At 40.3% G+C, this 15,864-nt stretch overlaps 1 protein-coding gene and 1 long non-coding RNA gene across 4 annotated transcripts; both read right to left on the bottom strand.

Annotated features, from left to right (window-relative positions):
- Positions 1 to 853: 853 nt before the first annotated feature.
- On the bottom strand, positions 854 to 12,934 carry si:ch211-161c3.6 (high mobility group AT-hook 2b). Of its 3 annotated transcripts, none has more exons than XM_052077146.1 (6): positions 12,863 to 12,934; positions 9,241 to 9,392; positions 9,088 to 9,171; positions 5,112 to 5,162; positions 4,973 to 5,011; positions 854 to 4,404 (listed from the first exon to the last, which is right to left on the bottom strand). In XM_052077146.1, exons 2-6 carry the CDS (start codon positions 9,361 to 9,363, stop codon positions 4,333 to 4,335), a joined length of 369 nt encoding a protein of 122 aa, XP_051933106.1. In that variant the 5' UTR covers positions 9,364 to 9,392; positions 12,863 to 12,934; the 3' UTR covers positions 854 to 4,332. The 3 variants fall into 3 exon arrangements, with proteins under 3 accessions (XP_051933106.1, XP_051933105.1, XP_051933104.1); XM_052077145.1 differs by lacking the exon at positions 12,863 to 12,934 and adding an exon at positions 11,804 to 12,022 and having other exon boundaries at positions 9,241 to 9,441; XM_052077144.1 differs by lacking the exon at positions 12,863 to 12,934 and adding an exon at positions 11,804 to 12,021.
- LOC127608194 (uncharacterized) lies at positions 6,066 to 9,079 on the bottom strand. The gene is made up of 2 exons (XR_007964200.1): positions 8,443 to 9,079; positions 6,066 to 7,877 (listed from the first exon to the last, which is right to left on the bottom strand). It is a non-coding gene; the product is annotated as an uncharacterized LOC127608194 (long non-coding RNA).
- Positions 12,935 to 15,864: the final 2,930 nt, after the last annotated feature.

Here is a 15,864-nt window from a genome sequence, read left to right as displayed (position 1 = left end):
CGATTTACAAAAACACAGAAATCACAAGTTTAAGACTCATATGATATCAGAAAAAAAGGTTTTAATGAAGCTCGGCAAACATAACTGAAAATGATGAGAAGACAAGATGTGCTTGACAAGTTGCCTGATGTAAATCCATTAGTACACTAATACTGTACCGTCACATAACACATCGATTGTATAAAAATAAGAGAAGTTGACATTTTATGTCAGGAAACACACTTCAATTAATACAAGACTCAGGTTATGTTAAAAATGCATTAAAACATACAGACTGATGCCTTCAATGTGACCTGCTTTGTAGTCAGAGAAGTCTAGTTTGTGAAGCTGCTGGACCAAATTACAGAGAAAAATACCAATAACCAAAAAAGAATGTTTTGTAAAGTGTTACCAACCCAAATTGACTGAAGATGGTGAAACCACAATTATTCAATCTTCTGTTTTGCCTTTTGCTGTGATTTGTGGCTAATGTTAGCGCTTAACATTTATTCGCTATGTGTGACAGTCCTAAAGGTTAGTCAATACGAATCGTTGCTTAAAAGTACATCAAAATGTTTTTGCGAACTGTTGCTAACCAAAACTGAAACTGCAATGGGTGAACTGCCTGGTTGGCTTTTTGCTATGATTAGTAACTAACGTTAGCAGCTAACACTGCGGCTAAAATGTCATTACGATGACATTGTGGTTTTACAAATCACTCAAAGAGTCACTGGGGTTTGGTGTGGTTGCTTTTTAGAAAGGAAGAGAAGGAAAACTAATACGTTAATATTTATGATTTGATCAACTTTCAAACAGGAATAGAAATTCCAACCGAAATTGAGTTGGGTTACATGCATAAAAAGTAGACAAAATGTGTTATTTAACAAAACAAAAAACAAAGACATGTAGTACTTGACTTATTTAAGCAGGGCACACACGTACTTTTATTTTAACATCCTTATTTTAAATGTGAGCGATCCCATACAGGACGAGGGGAACAAAATATCGACAGCGTGTGTACTGTACCCAAGATGACAGAACACAACACGCTACACACGTTAAAATAGATCCATCTACAATCATGAGTCTCCCACAAACCAGAAATTTTAAATAAAACACACTTAAGGATAAGGATTTAGTATATTGAATAGGTTTTGCGTTTACAATTGCCAGCCCTGACTATTTTCTAACCAGATTAAAAATCCCTAAACAATCTGGATAACTGCTCAGGAGAATCAGGGCCTTTGCTTACTTTAATCGGAAGTGGAAAAAAAAAGCTCTAATTTGGATTAGCAGTATGCGTGTAGCCCGCTTTAACGTTTTTGTTGTTGTTGTTTTTTTTAATAGGAGCACTCCCACCAATACATGATGAGTAAAGAAAAAAATTGCAGTGTGTGGTGGACACTAAGTGACGAACACAGCACCCCACACACAACAATATCTCCACCAACAATCGGGAGGCTCCTCCCCCAAACCAGAAATCTGGGAGAGATTCTTCATTGTCACACCACAAGATAATTCCCATGGAGAATCTTTTAGACACATTCGACAATCAGGCCGTTTATCTGTATGTGTCTAGCCGTTGCTTAGAAAACCTTACCAAATGTAGCCTGAATCATATAATTTAAATGTTGAAAGAGGTTGTGCTCAGATACTGTAAAAATGTTTTAAAGTCACATGAATTGTCACCCATAAAATATAGACTGTAAAAATCAAATATATGGTGAAAAAGACAAATGTATTTAATTTAAAATAAACTTGAAAAGATGATTTAAACTATTTTTTTATACCTGCAGCATTTTCACGTGATAATCAAGTCACATTTTAATTTGAACAAATCCAGTTTTTCTTGAGGTAATTGTGGTTTCTGTGAAGTCATTGCAATAATACTGTTAAGAAATGTTCAACACAGCACAAAGTAAAACCCAAAAGTTCCTGGGTAGACAAAAACGAGGCTCCTGAATCATTTTGTACCTGAGGCTTCATGATGGTGGTAATAAAAAACAAAACGCTGGCGTAAAGTCCTGAGTGTCACAGCACTTTTTGCTTTTAATGTCCACAGTGGAGGAAATGTGTTTGTTTATGGATAATTCAGTGCCATTCTTAGTGGACTTCAACTGGCAAGTTGAAACAAAATGCGACTAAAACTGCTCATAAAAATGACTTCAGGACGCCATGTGAATGTAGCAGCATAGCAAAAAGGCAAATTAAATAGTCTTTAGCCCAAAATTATTCATACCCGTGATTGTAATTAAGGGTGTAACAGCTATCTTCTGACTGACAAGATATTTCATCCAAATTGTTTCCCAACATTTTAAAAATAGCTTTTTTCTAGATTTTCCGATATTCTATTTGGAACCAGGTCCATTGCACCTCCAACATAACAGTTGTATAATTTAAAAAAAATAAAGAGATGATGAAAGAAAGAAAATTCTAATTTGTATTGTTCTTTTTTTACATTTTTAAAAACAAGTCAAAAACAAATTTTTGGAAAGATGAAACAACATATCTGTATCTTATATTTAAATTGCGTACTATACTGTATACAGTTCTTTTTCCGAAACATTTACTTGCATGCAACACTTACTTTTTTGTTTCTTTTCTACCCCCCCCCCGCCCCATTCTGCGGCTGTAGAAAATTTAAAAATGTAAAATTTCCCCAGTGTGGGACAAATAAAGGTTATTTTTTCTTTTCTTATCTTGCATTTGCATGTTGGACATGAAAGTTATTTCTGAAAAAAAAAGTTTGCAGTCTTTGTCAAAATTCTGAATGAAAGCACTTTATGATGCACTAAGTAGGTGGTGTCGTACAAATACACTGCTGACAAAAAGTTGGGGATATCTGGTTTTGAACCGAAATTTCAGGATGAAAAGGTGAATTTAATTTGGCCTGTAAAGTTTTGAATGCGTATGTCCAACTCGTCAACGTTTCAGTAATTTTTGCACAACTTTCTGTTGTCTAACAAGGAGCTGAACAGCAAAATTTGAATCAGGTGTTTGATCAGTGAATCGACCAATAAATGTTGTGGTTTATTTTCATTGGACGACATGCTGTTCACATTCTGACATCATGAGATCAAGACAAATAACATTCACTGCTGTGGACATTTCTAGTTATAGGCTAGAATCCACCTGTTTATGAAAGCCAAAGTGTATATTTGTCAAACAGGTAGGCCTGGAAAATTGTCTCATCCAGTTTGTCTCAAATTCAGGTTTGTAAAATATTGTTCTGGAATGACGAACAGCCATGCAGGCGAGAATGCAGCATTGCTTTTGAGTCGAAGATAAAGATCGGGTGATGAATTTGCACCTGTCATTTCGATTACGACGTCTCAGGAGTCGGACAGGTTGAAGCACCTCATACTCGAAGACAGTCTGTTTATGTGTGATGTGAAAGCAGGAAAAGAAAGCTAATGTGTCGCAATTTGGAGTAGAAAGTGTGTCACAAGCATTCGAAAAAATGACGCAGTTCTGTGAGTGAATGAGGAACACATTGTAAATACAAAAGCCACTAGTGTGCAACTTGAGCCATACAGTGAGTCAGCTTGGCTAAGGAAGTGTTTCTTAGCTAAAATAATTAAATGACTTCAACCATCAAAAAAACATTTCTCAGTCTTGTTTTTGTTTTCATGGATTGAGTTGTCACAAAAGCAAAAAAATATTGTCACTATGACTGCCCTGCCTCAAATGTATTGTCTTTGTCTTGTTTGGTTTTGGTGTTTCGACTGTCACAGAACGCAGTATTTTGTGTATCTTGAAAAATCAGACAAAATGCTGCAGTGCGACTGGCTGCATCGGGAACTGTTTGAAAACAGCTGCCAAGTGAAGGAATTAAGAGTATCTCACCGTGGCGAGCTTTCAAACAGGATGTTCTCGGAGGGAAGTGGTCACTGAGCTTACAGTGTCATTGACAGGTTGTAAAGAGACTGGAAGAGTTACAGAAAGGTAGTGGATCCTTGGAAATGAACATCTGATTTGAATGTTGCTTTTCAACTCCTGGTTAGAAAACAGCAAGTTGTGCAAAAAGTCCCAAAACATTGAACATTTGGTCAAGTGCAATTACAAGTTTGGAGAAGGTCAGCTTAAGTTCACCTGGAAGGTTTTTTGTGAATTTTAGGTTCATCCTGAGATTTTGCCGGTAATCCTACATTCTTAAATTATGGTGAGGGGTGTATTTCTCTTGGCTCAATGAATTTTGGGAACTGCTGCAATACAATGTGCAACTGTTGTCAAATGAAAATTGCTTTCTTGCTGTGAGGTCAACCTTTTAGGTAGAGAAATTAAACCGAAACACACAATTTTTTCCTTCCGATCGTACCAATGGAATGTTGCTGTTCCGACCACACCTCGAGGTTACTGGCCTTCCTCCTGAGACAAAGAGGGCTCTGACCATGAGGGTGCCGGCTCCCCTTCCTCCGAAGACACCTGGGGAAACATCAGGAGACAGAGAAACCATCATGTGACTCAATCGCCGAACAGTGAATCAGTGCCAGGTAACATGAGAATGACTTATTGCTGGAGTTTCGCCGAGAGTCAGTTATGCCAGGAAACCAAGGCAGCCGGGTGAAGACGGAGTTGAGCATGCTCCGTCGAGTCATTCTTCCCTTTTTTGTGTGCACGAGGCTCAGAAAAAGGTCGAGACTCTCAACGGTTTCACTTCCTCAAGCATCTTTGCGGATGTCTTGGATCAGACAGTGAGTGATATGTGGACCTGTTGGCTTCGACTTGTGCAATCTCTGTTTCATTCACAAAATGAATGAGGAGGGTTTCTCTGAATCAAAAAAATGTACAGGACTGACTTTTGGGGTACTTTTATAGAGGGAATTTTCATTTGCAACTTTGTAGGAGGGTGGTAATGTGGAGTTTTTGAAATTGCTAGAACATGCTAACTCGACATAAAACACAAAATAATAGGTACCACAAAGTCAACGCTTGACCAAATATCCAGCCGAATTCGACTGCTTATCCTGTTAAGTATCATCAAGGTCCTCACCTTTTGCTCTTCACTTCCTTTTGCAATGGCCTTCTGTAGCTGTAAAGTGAATCAGACATGAATGAGGTGGACGTGTACAAAGACTTTCATACAAATCCATTTGATCATGTCTGTTAAATGTAAATGTGTTGCTCCACACCCATTTCCTCGGTCGCCCTTTTGGCCGCCTTGCTCCATCATGCTCGACTTTCTGTCAAAAAAAAAAGAAAAAAGAAAAAGTAATAATAATAATAATACATTTTATTTACGCAGAGGTGACCAAAGCTGGCACTTAAAGATGAAGTAATGGTTTAGAAGTGTATTCACAGAAAACGTACTTTCAGGGTTTTAGTCCCGTGGACTCAACTGGCCCAAAACTCTATAACACAGAAGGGACTCAAACCCAAACTCCCTAGGAGTTTAGGAGGCCAGTTATCAAATTTTAACAATATGCTCCAACCATGTCAGGTTAGGCAAAAAAAGCTCACCAATTTAGCACTGCCCATTTGTTGAGCATATCTACTTCTACATTTTGGGTTCATTTGGGCAACTTGAGCTTGGTCAGTCAATATCCATTAGATGTCTCCAGAATCCCACAGGCCAAAAAGCCTCATAAGATTCCTTTTTCAGCTTGGTGGCATCCCTTACTCCTGGTGTCCACCATCAGAATTGGGTTTGCAAGGTTGGATCGGCATCTTCCCCACAATCAAAGTCAACATACCGCTCAGCGGTGATAAGTTGACAGCTACGCCTTTCTCGTCAGTCACGTGTACAAAACAGCCAGCCGCAAGTTTGATAACAAGACCACAAAGTTGATCATCAAACTGCAGTCTCGGGGTGTCCAAGTGCACATATGGACTAGAGCTAAGATCGGTCTTAAAAAATCGAGCCCCATCCGAACCGGCCCGAGGGTACTTAAGCCCGAACCGGCCCGAGGCCGATCACTTAGCTTGATTTGCAGGCCCGAGCCCGAAGCAAACCCGACATTTCATATTTTATTTGTGAAGACTCGGGAGGAGGAGGGGTGATTTCTGATAACAAAGCCTGTCTTTTGGAACGAAATCTAAGTTAAACAAGACTGTATAAACATTTACATCTTTTATATTTTCATTACTGAAGAGGTTACATCAAACGACAATTTTCTATCATTGACAGATTTTTTTTTTAAGAGTGGACGGGGAAATTTAAGGCCGTCCGTCATTTTGACGGGTTCAAAATTGGGCCGTAAACCACCGCAGCAGTACGTCCTTAAGAATCGAGCGCGGCACTGTAAGAGAGAAGCAGAGAGACAAAAAAGAATAATGATGGGTGGATCATAGACAGAGGCAGAAAGGAGTTCTTTGAATTGTCATTGCAAGAGTTTAGTACAGTACGTGTCGTGATGAGGCCACTTCTCTTTTTTTTTTTTTGCGAACCACGGTCTCTCGTGGCCAAAACTATTGACGGCCTCGGAAAAAAAATAAAATAAAAGTCAGCGAGAGAGAAGCCCCACCCGACCCGATCTCCGAATCAATGATTGACATTTTAAGGCCCGAAATTCAGGTCGGGTTGGGTCGGGCTCAGGCGGCCTGCTCTTACCTCTAATATGGACCCCCTTCTGCTTCAACATGGCATTCATTATGCACAATCTATGATGAGAACATAATATTGTATTGGCCCGAATATAAGATGGTGTTTTTTTGCATTGAAATAAAACTGAAAAAGTGGGGTTCGTCTTATATTTGGGTTCTAGACATTATACCCATTCACAACGCTAGACGGCGCCAGATATCATTGAAGCGAATGCTGAACTTGACTCCCCAGGCCAACGTGAACGCCTGTCACGAAGAATAAAAATAAAAATAGCGGTAGGACGAATAAGGAAAATAAAAAATAGCAGTAAGAAAGAAAAGAGAAGAAAATAATAGAAGAGATAACAGAAAATGAAGAAACGTAGCGACAATCTGGAGAAAAGTGGGTCGAAGATCGGCCAGGTTAAACGGCAGCTGAGGAGAAGTTGTGATGTAATTTACATATCGAAAACCAGAGGCCATTCATTGACGAATTTGATTGCACTTAGTTTACATATTTAAATGTTAAGATATTAAGATTTGAATGAGGCAAAATAACATGCTTTTTCTCTCAAATATATTGTTATAATCATTTGTTTCAGATGTACTGTCATTATTTTCTGTCTAAAAATGTATTTGGCGTTCAAAAAGTCTTTTTTCAAACTTGAGTCTTGAAAAAGAGGGGGTCGTCTTATAATCAGGGCCGTCTTATATTCGGGCCAATACGGTAATAGAGCACCGCTCGGGTTCTGATCGGGGGGGCATTCCTGCAAAGTGAACATTGAGGTCCCACCGTAAAACAATGGAGTCCCGAGCAGCGGAGCTCTCCATCACCCTTTGAGAAGAATCCAAAAAGGGTACGTAGTCGGAACTGCTTTTGGTGGATAGGCAAACAACAAGACCCGTCCAACCTAAGGTAGAAGAGGGCTACCCTGTCACCCACTGTGTGTATGTATAGCCACTGAGCCTGGGGACAAGAAATATGACCACACCTGCCTGGCACCTCTCTCTGTGGCTAACTCCAGAATGGAAGAGAGGTTCCAGAGCCCAAGTTGTGTGTCGAGGTGATTCCTGACAATGTCTCGTTGGAACGTCTTGACCTCACACACCAGCTTGGGCTCCTCCCTGCCAGGAGAGACGTTCCACGTCCAGAGAGCCTGCTTCTAGAGCTGAGCATCGGAAAGCCAAGGTCCCTACCTCCGGCCACCGCCCAGCTCACATTGAACCCAACCCCTATGGCCTCTCCCACATGTGTTAGGCTCAAGGGAAGTGGGACCCATGCTGTCCTTTAGGTTTGAGCCTAGTGGTTCCCCGTATCCAGGCCTGACCCCGGTGGCCCATGTCTGGGCATGGGAAAACATAATTTATAAGTATGTCTCAGCCAGTCACTGACAGCACTTTTGACTTCATCACTTTCCAACGTCGAGCCTCTCGTAAATGCTTTTAAGGGACCAAACAGGTGACAGTCTGAAGGGGCAAGGTTTGGGTTGTAAGGGGGAGTTGATGGTCTGCACCGTTTGGGTATATCTGTGACACCTTGCGTTGTCATGATACATCTCATACTGTTTTGATGTCATACTCATCAAAATATGGATATTCAAACTAAAATAATCAAGAAGAAGAAGACTATTTAATTTAAAGTCGTGTGTCGATGGTCCTGCTGGTACATGCCCGTTTTCATGCATCCCCATTGAGGAGCTACAGGAATTCCACAGAGGATACATTAGATGTCCCTCAATTTAAGATGGTTCCGGAAAGCTCCTCAATACTCATTCCTCACATCTCGATGTGCGTTTAAGACAATTAAGACACCATTTAACATAGTGGGGTGAGAACAACTTCCAGGTGGTGTTCACTCTTTTGAGGAGCTTGGAATCTTGTAATTAAGAGACATAACACGAGCCCTTCATCTCACAAAAATATTTACCAAATCATGTTCACGTGAACATTTTATGAGATCTCACAAAGGTTTTTGCTGTATCCCACAAAACCATTGCATTTTCAAGCCACGCGACTAGGAAGGAAAGTTTTGCGAGAGCTTCCAAGTGTCTCACAAAGTTCATGCAGGATCAGTCCATATTAACATGAATTACTGTTAGACGTTTTCGCAAGTTGCAAACGTTTTGTTATTTCCAAAAGCTTTTGCATTATCTCACAAAGGTTCTGCATTTATAAAGTATTATTAACACGACTGAAAGTTTTGGAAGCTCTACAAACAAAGCTTGCAGTGTTCTACAAAAACGCTGCTGTGATGAAGCCACGTGAATATTAACAAAGGTTTTGCATTATTTCACAAAACGTTTGCCTTTTCAAGCCACATTAATGTGAACTTTTTGCAAGTTTTACATGATCAAACACAAGTTTGGCATTAAAAATATCACTTAACAAATGAAAAGTTCTCGCAAAAGTATTTGTGATCTCGAAAAATGTTGCATTATCTCACAGAGGTTTAGCATTTTCGAGCAAAGGTTTTGCGTCACTGGGTGACAAAAACATGAATGCGAGTTTTGCAAGAATAAATTTTTGTTGAAACATTGTAATTGTTTTCTTTCATTTTTCTTATTTGTACTGCTAGACAAACCTAACCTTGAATACAGTTTTGGTGCCTTTGTTCTTGCTGCCCTTGGGTCTTCCTCTTGGTCGCTTTGGAGCCGGCGGTCCGACAGGCTCCTGCACCGAAACATAAACATAAACAATAAATACGACTATTTTTAATCAATGACCTCATAACAGTCCTACCAGCTGCTGCTTGCGTGGACGACCTCGACCCCTGCGCTGCTGAGGCTCAGCAGCCGGCTGGGTGGTGTTGGGCCGGGGAGACGAAGGTTCTTTGGGCCCGCAGCTGCTCATACTTTGGAGCATGTGGGCATCAAGACCTAATGACCAAGGGGCTAAAGGAAAGTCCACAGATGGCAGAGTGTCTAAAAATGGATGTCCCCACTTTTGGAAAAATTCTGAATTTGATCAAAACTTTGGTGGAAAAAACTCCCGGAAAGTCATACAAAATTGGCCATACATGAATCATACATACAAGAGCTTAGTTCAGTGACCATGAAAGAGGAACAGAAGAACTTAAGAGAAGAAGATTATGTCAAGTTACACAAAGTGATGTTATCAAAGGCAAGGCTGACAGTTAATGTATTTTTTCCGAAGAGTGTGCATCTTGCCAACAAAATACAATTCCTCAATACATGCACAATGCGTGGGTTTTCTCAGGGTACTCCGGTTTCCTCCCACATTCCAAAAATGCGTGGCCGGTTAATGGAGAACTCGAAATTGTCCCAAGGTGTGAGTGTGAGCTCGGATGGTTATTTGTTTATATGTGCCCTGCGATTGGCTGGCAATCAGTTCAGGGTGTCCCCTGCCTACTGCCCGAAGACACCCGGGATGGGCTCAAGCAGGCCTGCGACCATTGTGAGGATTGTAGCGGCTCCGAAAACGGATGGAAGTCAAAATATGTGGGGTGTGGTGCATCTTGCATAAGAGATGATTCAATGTGCATCTCCATAAATGAGGTGCGATATGATTTAGTGACAGTACATTTTAAATGAATTGATTGGGTTCAGTTGAATCAAAACCAATTTTCTGATTCAATTTGGTTTTCGCAAATGCCTTGGTTTCACAGCGGCCAATGTCTTTCTTTCTGAATGTCCTAGAAATCTAATTTATAAATTGATTCTCATGACCAAGATTTTGTTTTTGGTTTCGTTTGTTTATTGAACATAAAACATAAACAGTAATAATTTGACAGAAAGTAAGGTAAGTAAAATCGTAAAAAGGAAAGAAAAATCAGTCATCATTCAACACAATTATTATGTTCAAGGGAGTAGGAAGAAGTAAAAAACGTGTCTAGTCCTACCCCGTGTTATGTGTTTATATATAAATAGATCATTTTTATATCAATCAGAAAAGAAAGTAAGAAGAAAGAAGTCTCCATTAAGGCTCATGCTTTACCCTTAACCGTGATATTTTTACAACTTTTGGTTTGTATCGGGATTTTATACATACACACCCTAGCACTCTTGTGTCAATTTTCTCTTGTATTCATTGACATGGAATTGCTGAATCTAGACAGCACAGTGGAAAAGAGGTAGGTTAAGACACCTACATCACCATTTTGAGTTTCGTGGCATTCCAGTTTTCTCCCAAAACATCCATGTGAAGTTCATTAAAAACCCCTAAATTGTTCGTAGGTGTAAATGTGAGTGTGATTGATTGTGTGCTGCGATAGGCCGGTGACCAGTCAAGGGTTTACCCCACTTCTGCCAAACGTTAATTGGGAGACTTCTATTTAGTTGCCCATCACCATCAGGACAAATGCTATAAATAAACGTTAACTGAGTTGAACTAACGTTAAATTTAATGTTTTACTACTCCAAAATAATCACAGGCCAACATTATTAAGCATAACTCGCATTAGGGCTGAAACCAAAATAAAAATTGAATGTGGAGTCGAGAGAAGTGAGTGAACGGCGTACCCCCGCGTACCACTACATCTCTGGATAGACATTTCCAGTGATTGTAATAACCAGTCCAGTGTGCACCCACCCCACTTCTCTCCCTAACAGTCAGCTGGGATAGAGAACATGAACATTTTTCAAAAAGCTGAGATTTGAACCCAGGACCTCTCAACTGTGACACAGACACGTGAATCACCAGGGCACTCTTAACCTGAAAGTTTCACAAGAAACAACCTAGGTTTTACTCCGCAAAAGAATGTCAAGAAATTAACATTGAGAAGAGAAAACAGTGAGTCGACGAGTACAGTGTGTCCGAAGTGAACTTGCCGTCAACGTGCACTCCCTGGACAGTTGCACGCTAATTGCCAATACAAATAAATGACACACAAGCAGAAAGTCACGAAGTTATTCATGTGCTTTCAAATGCCGCCTTTCAAGTTACTTTTGTGTGATGAGCTGTAGCACAGACTCTTCGAACCAGCGTGCTGGACCACCAGTACTGCGCCTGACTGCTCACGACGGGACTGAATGTTCTTCAACCACCCCCCTCTCCTCAACCCCATCCCTTGCGCCTTGGTGGTACTGGATACAGAAACGCGATGCGTGGAACTTCCGCATTTAACACGAGTAGAAGCACAACATCTCTCTTTCAAGGGTTCTTCTCATCACTTGTGCGACGCGTGTATTGCACCATCGCGACTGCGTTGCAAAGAATCCGATAAAAGTTTCGAGCTAGTGTACAGGTGCAAAAATAAGATCAAATACATATGGTCGACTCGACAGAAACATACGCTCGTGCACACTGACTGAGAAAAAAAACACGAGCGTGTTTGCAGCCTCACCTGGTGGATGATGACACCACGATGAAGTAAAACTTCAGCTAATGTCTGTACTCTTATCCTATTTCGAAGTGGGTGATGTCCCTACACAACCACCAACCTAAAAATGCACGTACACATCCAGTTACAAATAGAACCCGGCCTCAATGTAACAAGGGGGCGGGGAGGGTTGTACTGTATAGCCCCGTGCCCTCTTTGATGGCATTTCATACTTCTCAATTAAAGCATATTCCAGCCTAAAGGGGGAGTGGCGAAAATATAACCGCGCCCTCAAAGGCACTCTAACAGTTAAACACCCACTTTGCTCAAGTGGCCCAATACTTTTGTTCATACTGTATCTGCAGTGCCCAACAAATTTCTCTTTCAGGGCCATGTTTACACAATTTGATCTAAAGAGGACTGGCACTGTATATTTTGTGGCCTAATCAGCTCGGAAATGATTCTAAATGACAACTCAATCATGACAATTCCAAGTTTCCCATTTTTGGTGCACATAAATCAAAATAAATGAATAAATAAATAAAGGGTCGTACATTTGACACCACAATTGTGATTAAACTAATCACAGTTGGGTGTCCAAATACTTTTGTCTCTATAACTTGTGATGAGGTCCAAAAACCTTGTGAACCAGCCTGTAAACACGGAAACGTTTTAATCTCAATCATTTTTTTTCATTGTTTTATAACGTTTGTGACGTTCTTTTGGTGGACGGACATTCTTTTGTCAAACTACCCCAAGGATAACACTATCATAGCACACATTCACATATTTATTTGGCAGCATTTATTGAAAAAAAAGGGAAAAGAAATAAAAAGAACTTATTCTTGTTTTCCCAGAAATGAGAGCGGTTCAAGGTGGGACATTCATACATGAACAATGTGGAACACGTCAGCCACTGTGAATATGACTAAGTGAAAGTGAAAGAACATTCTTATAATTTCCTGGCAGCATAGTTAAAAGAAAAAAAATATATTTTCTGTGTACGTTTGACTGTCAGTGAAACAAAAGAAGCCTGAAAGTGGAATAATGCATGCTAGAGAGATTCTTTTTGGGACTCCTGACCTTGAGGTTTGTTTAAGCTGAATTCCGTGGGCTCATCGGCAGGGCATTGCAAAATTTCTCCTATAGTACTAGAAAGAATGTGCACCGCATACAGTGGGGCATTAGGCACAAAGGCGTGTCTTTAGAGGTTGGGGGTGTCGCCATCAAAAGACCAACTCAAGAGGGATTTCTTTTGGAGAGAGTGAAGGGTGGGGTTAGGTGGAAGTGGGAATGGTCCGAGGGGCGGGGGCACAGAAGGTGCTGTGGAGCTCTATTCAATTCAGTCAAGGGAGTTAGTGGGATAAAATAAAGCACTGGTGGGATTGAGTCACATACAGTGCTGGTTCTTAATAAAAACATTCAGTCATGACATAATTAAATAGAATTAACAATAATTAACAGTTTTTGTCACATCGCATCAATTACATGGTGCTCCTACTGGTATGCCCGCCTTGGCCACTTGGGGACAGTGTAAGACAGACAGACAGACAGACAGACAGACAGACAGACTGTTCACTGAGGCGTTGCTATGTTGACTCCCACTTGAGTTCTCGGCAGTTCCTGCCTCTGCAGCAGCCAATCATATTGTAGCTGGGCGACTCCTGCCTAGAATGGCTCTCTAAGCTCATCGGTTTGGCACTAATATTCGTTGGTCTACGCAGAGGATAAAGAGTGTATGACTGTGAATACTGATATATTGTTTGTCTTTATGTTGTTGCTGAACAATTTGTGTTAAATCCATTGCTAAAAAAGCACTGCAATACAGATGCTAATTAAATTTAGCATTAAGATAGCACTACTTTTCTTGTAGCATTTCTTTGGTTGTTCTACATCCAGGCGGTTATAATTCTTTCTGGTTTATTTTTAGTTGGCAGTAAACTTGAACTGAGAGTGGCACAACTTTAAACCTCTTTTTTGAAGAATTATTCACTACCTTTCAAAGTTTTGACTTGAGTTCATTGTTACCAGACTTGTCTCTCAAGTCTGTTCTCTCAAGTTAAAGCAAAACAAACAAAAAAGCAAATCAGTCAAAGGACAAGAGGTATATCAAAAAAGTTGATCCACTTGTATCTCAAGGCATCACTGTAAGCACACATGATACGTATAAACTTAACATTTGAGTTTCAAGCAAGTCCCAAGTTACTGTGACAAATGATGAAGCAAGTCGATTCAAGTGAGTTCTTGGGTTGAATGGGGAGCTGATAATTTTATTGCCTACCCCTGTTTTCCATAAATTGGACATAGCCAACAAAGAAGAACAAAAGGATCCCAGGCAGCTGAGGGGTTTAGGAAGCGAAGCAGAATTAGCAAAATTTCTTCTCGACTGGAACAGTCATCATTTCCTTTTGATTATTAATTAACTGTATTTTGCAAAAAATAAAACAGATAAATTTAATATAATAGTAACACCTGCGATTGGCTGGCAACTGATCCAGGGTGTCCCCCGCCTACTGCCTGACGACGGCTGGGATAGGCTCCAGCGCCCCCCGCGACCCTAGTGAGGATTAAGCGGTCCAGAAAATGGATGGATGGATAATAGTAACACTCCATCACAAATAAGCAATCCTACCAACAAAGCAACCATGGCATATACTAGCCTATTTACAGTGCAAATCCTATCTTAGTACTGCTAGTTCTGCTACATAGTTGAAGTGGATTAGTGAGGGGAGTAAAGTGGGGAGGGATGAGTGAAATTTAATTACATAAAAACCTAAAAAACAAAGGCATTTTTGGACGAAAAAAAACATGGTCTTTTTTTGGGGCTAAAAACGCTTTACTACACACGGTCGTTTTTTGGGGGCTAAAAATGCCTTCCTATACATGGTTGGTTTTTTTTCGGCCAAAAACGCCTTACTATACATGGTCGTTTTTTTTTGGGGCTAAAATCGCCTTACTATACATGGTCGCTTTTTTGGCTAAAAATGCCTTCCTATACATGGTCGTTTTTTTCGGCTAAAAACGCCTTACTATACATGGTCATTTTTTTCGGCTAAAAACGCCGTACTATACATGGTAATTTTTTTTGGCTAAAAAAGCCTGACTATACATGGTCGTTTTTGGGGGGCTAAAAATGCCTTACCATGCATGGTCAGGTTTTTTTTGCCAAAAATACCTTCCGATACATGGTCGGTTTTTTTCGGCTAAAAACGCTTTCCTATACATGGTCGTTTTTTGTGGGCTAAAAATGCCTTATTATACATGGTGGGTTTTTTTTCGGCCAAAAACGCCTTACTATACATCAGTGGTCACCAACATGGTGCCCGCGGGCACCAGGTAGCCCGTGAAGACCACTTGAGTAGCCCGCCAGTGCCTGGACATTGTGATTTGCTAGTAGAAATTATGATTTAAAAATGCAAACATTGGCAGTACTGTGAGACATTTCGAAACACGATCAAAGTCTGACAATTTAAATCATCAAGTATTAAAAATAACACATCCTCATATTATTGAAGGTATTTTGGACAAATATGTTATTTCAGACGTGTATCAATTTGGTAGCCCTTCACACAATCGGTACACATGAAGTTGCTCTCACCCTCAAAAATGTTGGTGACACCTGCTATACATGGTCGTTTTTTTTGGGCCAAAATCGCCTTACTATACATGGTCGTTTTTTTTTTGGCTAAAAACGCCTTACTATACATGGTCGTTTTTTTCGGCTAAAAACGCCTTACTATACATGGTTGTTTTTTTCGGCTAAAAACGCCTTACGTGTGTTAACTGTGCTAACATGTTCAAAAACCTGTTTTTTAAAAAAAATGGCTCCAAAGGAAAAAAAAACAGACTTTGTGGTACAGTACCATGACTCTACAAGTGTGCCAACTGTCAAGTCATTGTTTGATAACTTTGTTTATTTATTTATTTTTGCTTTGAACTGCAAGCCAAAATTTGAACTTCAGATATGCCGCCGCTCGAGTGAAGTGGAACAAAAAACATGAAGCAATCATGGTCCTGTAATGCCCTTGCATATGGGCAAGGAGAGCCCGAGCATCGATTCAGCCATTAATTGAACGGGACAAACA

The sequence above is a fragment of the Hippocampus zosterae genome, chromosome 9 (assembly GCF_025434085.1).
Source record: "Hippocampus zosterae strain Florida chromosome 9, ASM2543408v3, whole genome shotgun sequence".
Taxonomy (NCBI): domain Eukaryota; kingdom Metazoa; phylum Chordata; class Actinopteri; order Syngnathiformes; family Syngnathidae; genus Hippocampus; species Hippocampus zosterae.
Note: the sequence above shows the minus strand (reverse complement) of the source record. Positions and strands in the feature narration are given on the sequence as shown.

What these genes read in the sequence shown, in the direction of transcription:
- si:ch211-161c3.6 (XM_052077146.1), bottom strand. Translation starts at nt 9,363, where the DNA reads ATGCTCCAAAGTATGAGCAGCTGCGGGCCCAAAGAACCTTCGTCTCCC. An exon ending in AAGGGCGACCGAGGAAATGG is followed by an intron (nt 5,012 to 5,111) that starts GTGTGGAGCAAC and finishes TTCACTTTACAG; the next exon opens with CTACAGAAGGCCATTGCAAA. An exon ending in AAGGAAGTGAAGAGCAAAAG is followed by an intron (nt 4,405 to 4,972) that starts GTGAGGACCTTG and finishes ATGTTTCCCCAG; the next exon opens with GTGTCTTCGGAGGAAGGGGA.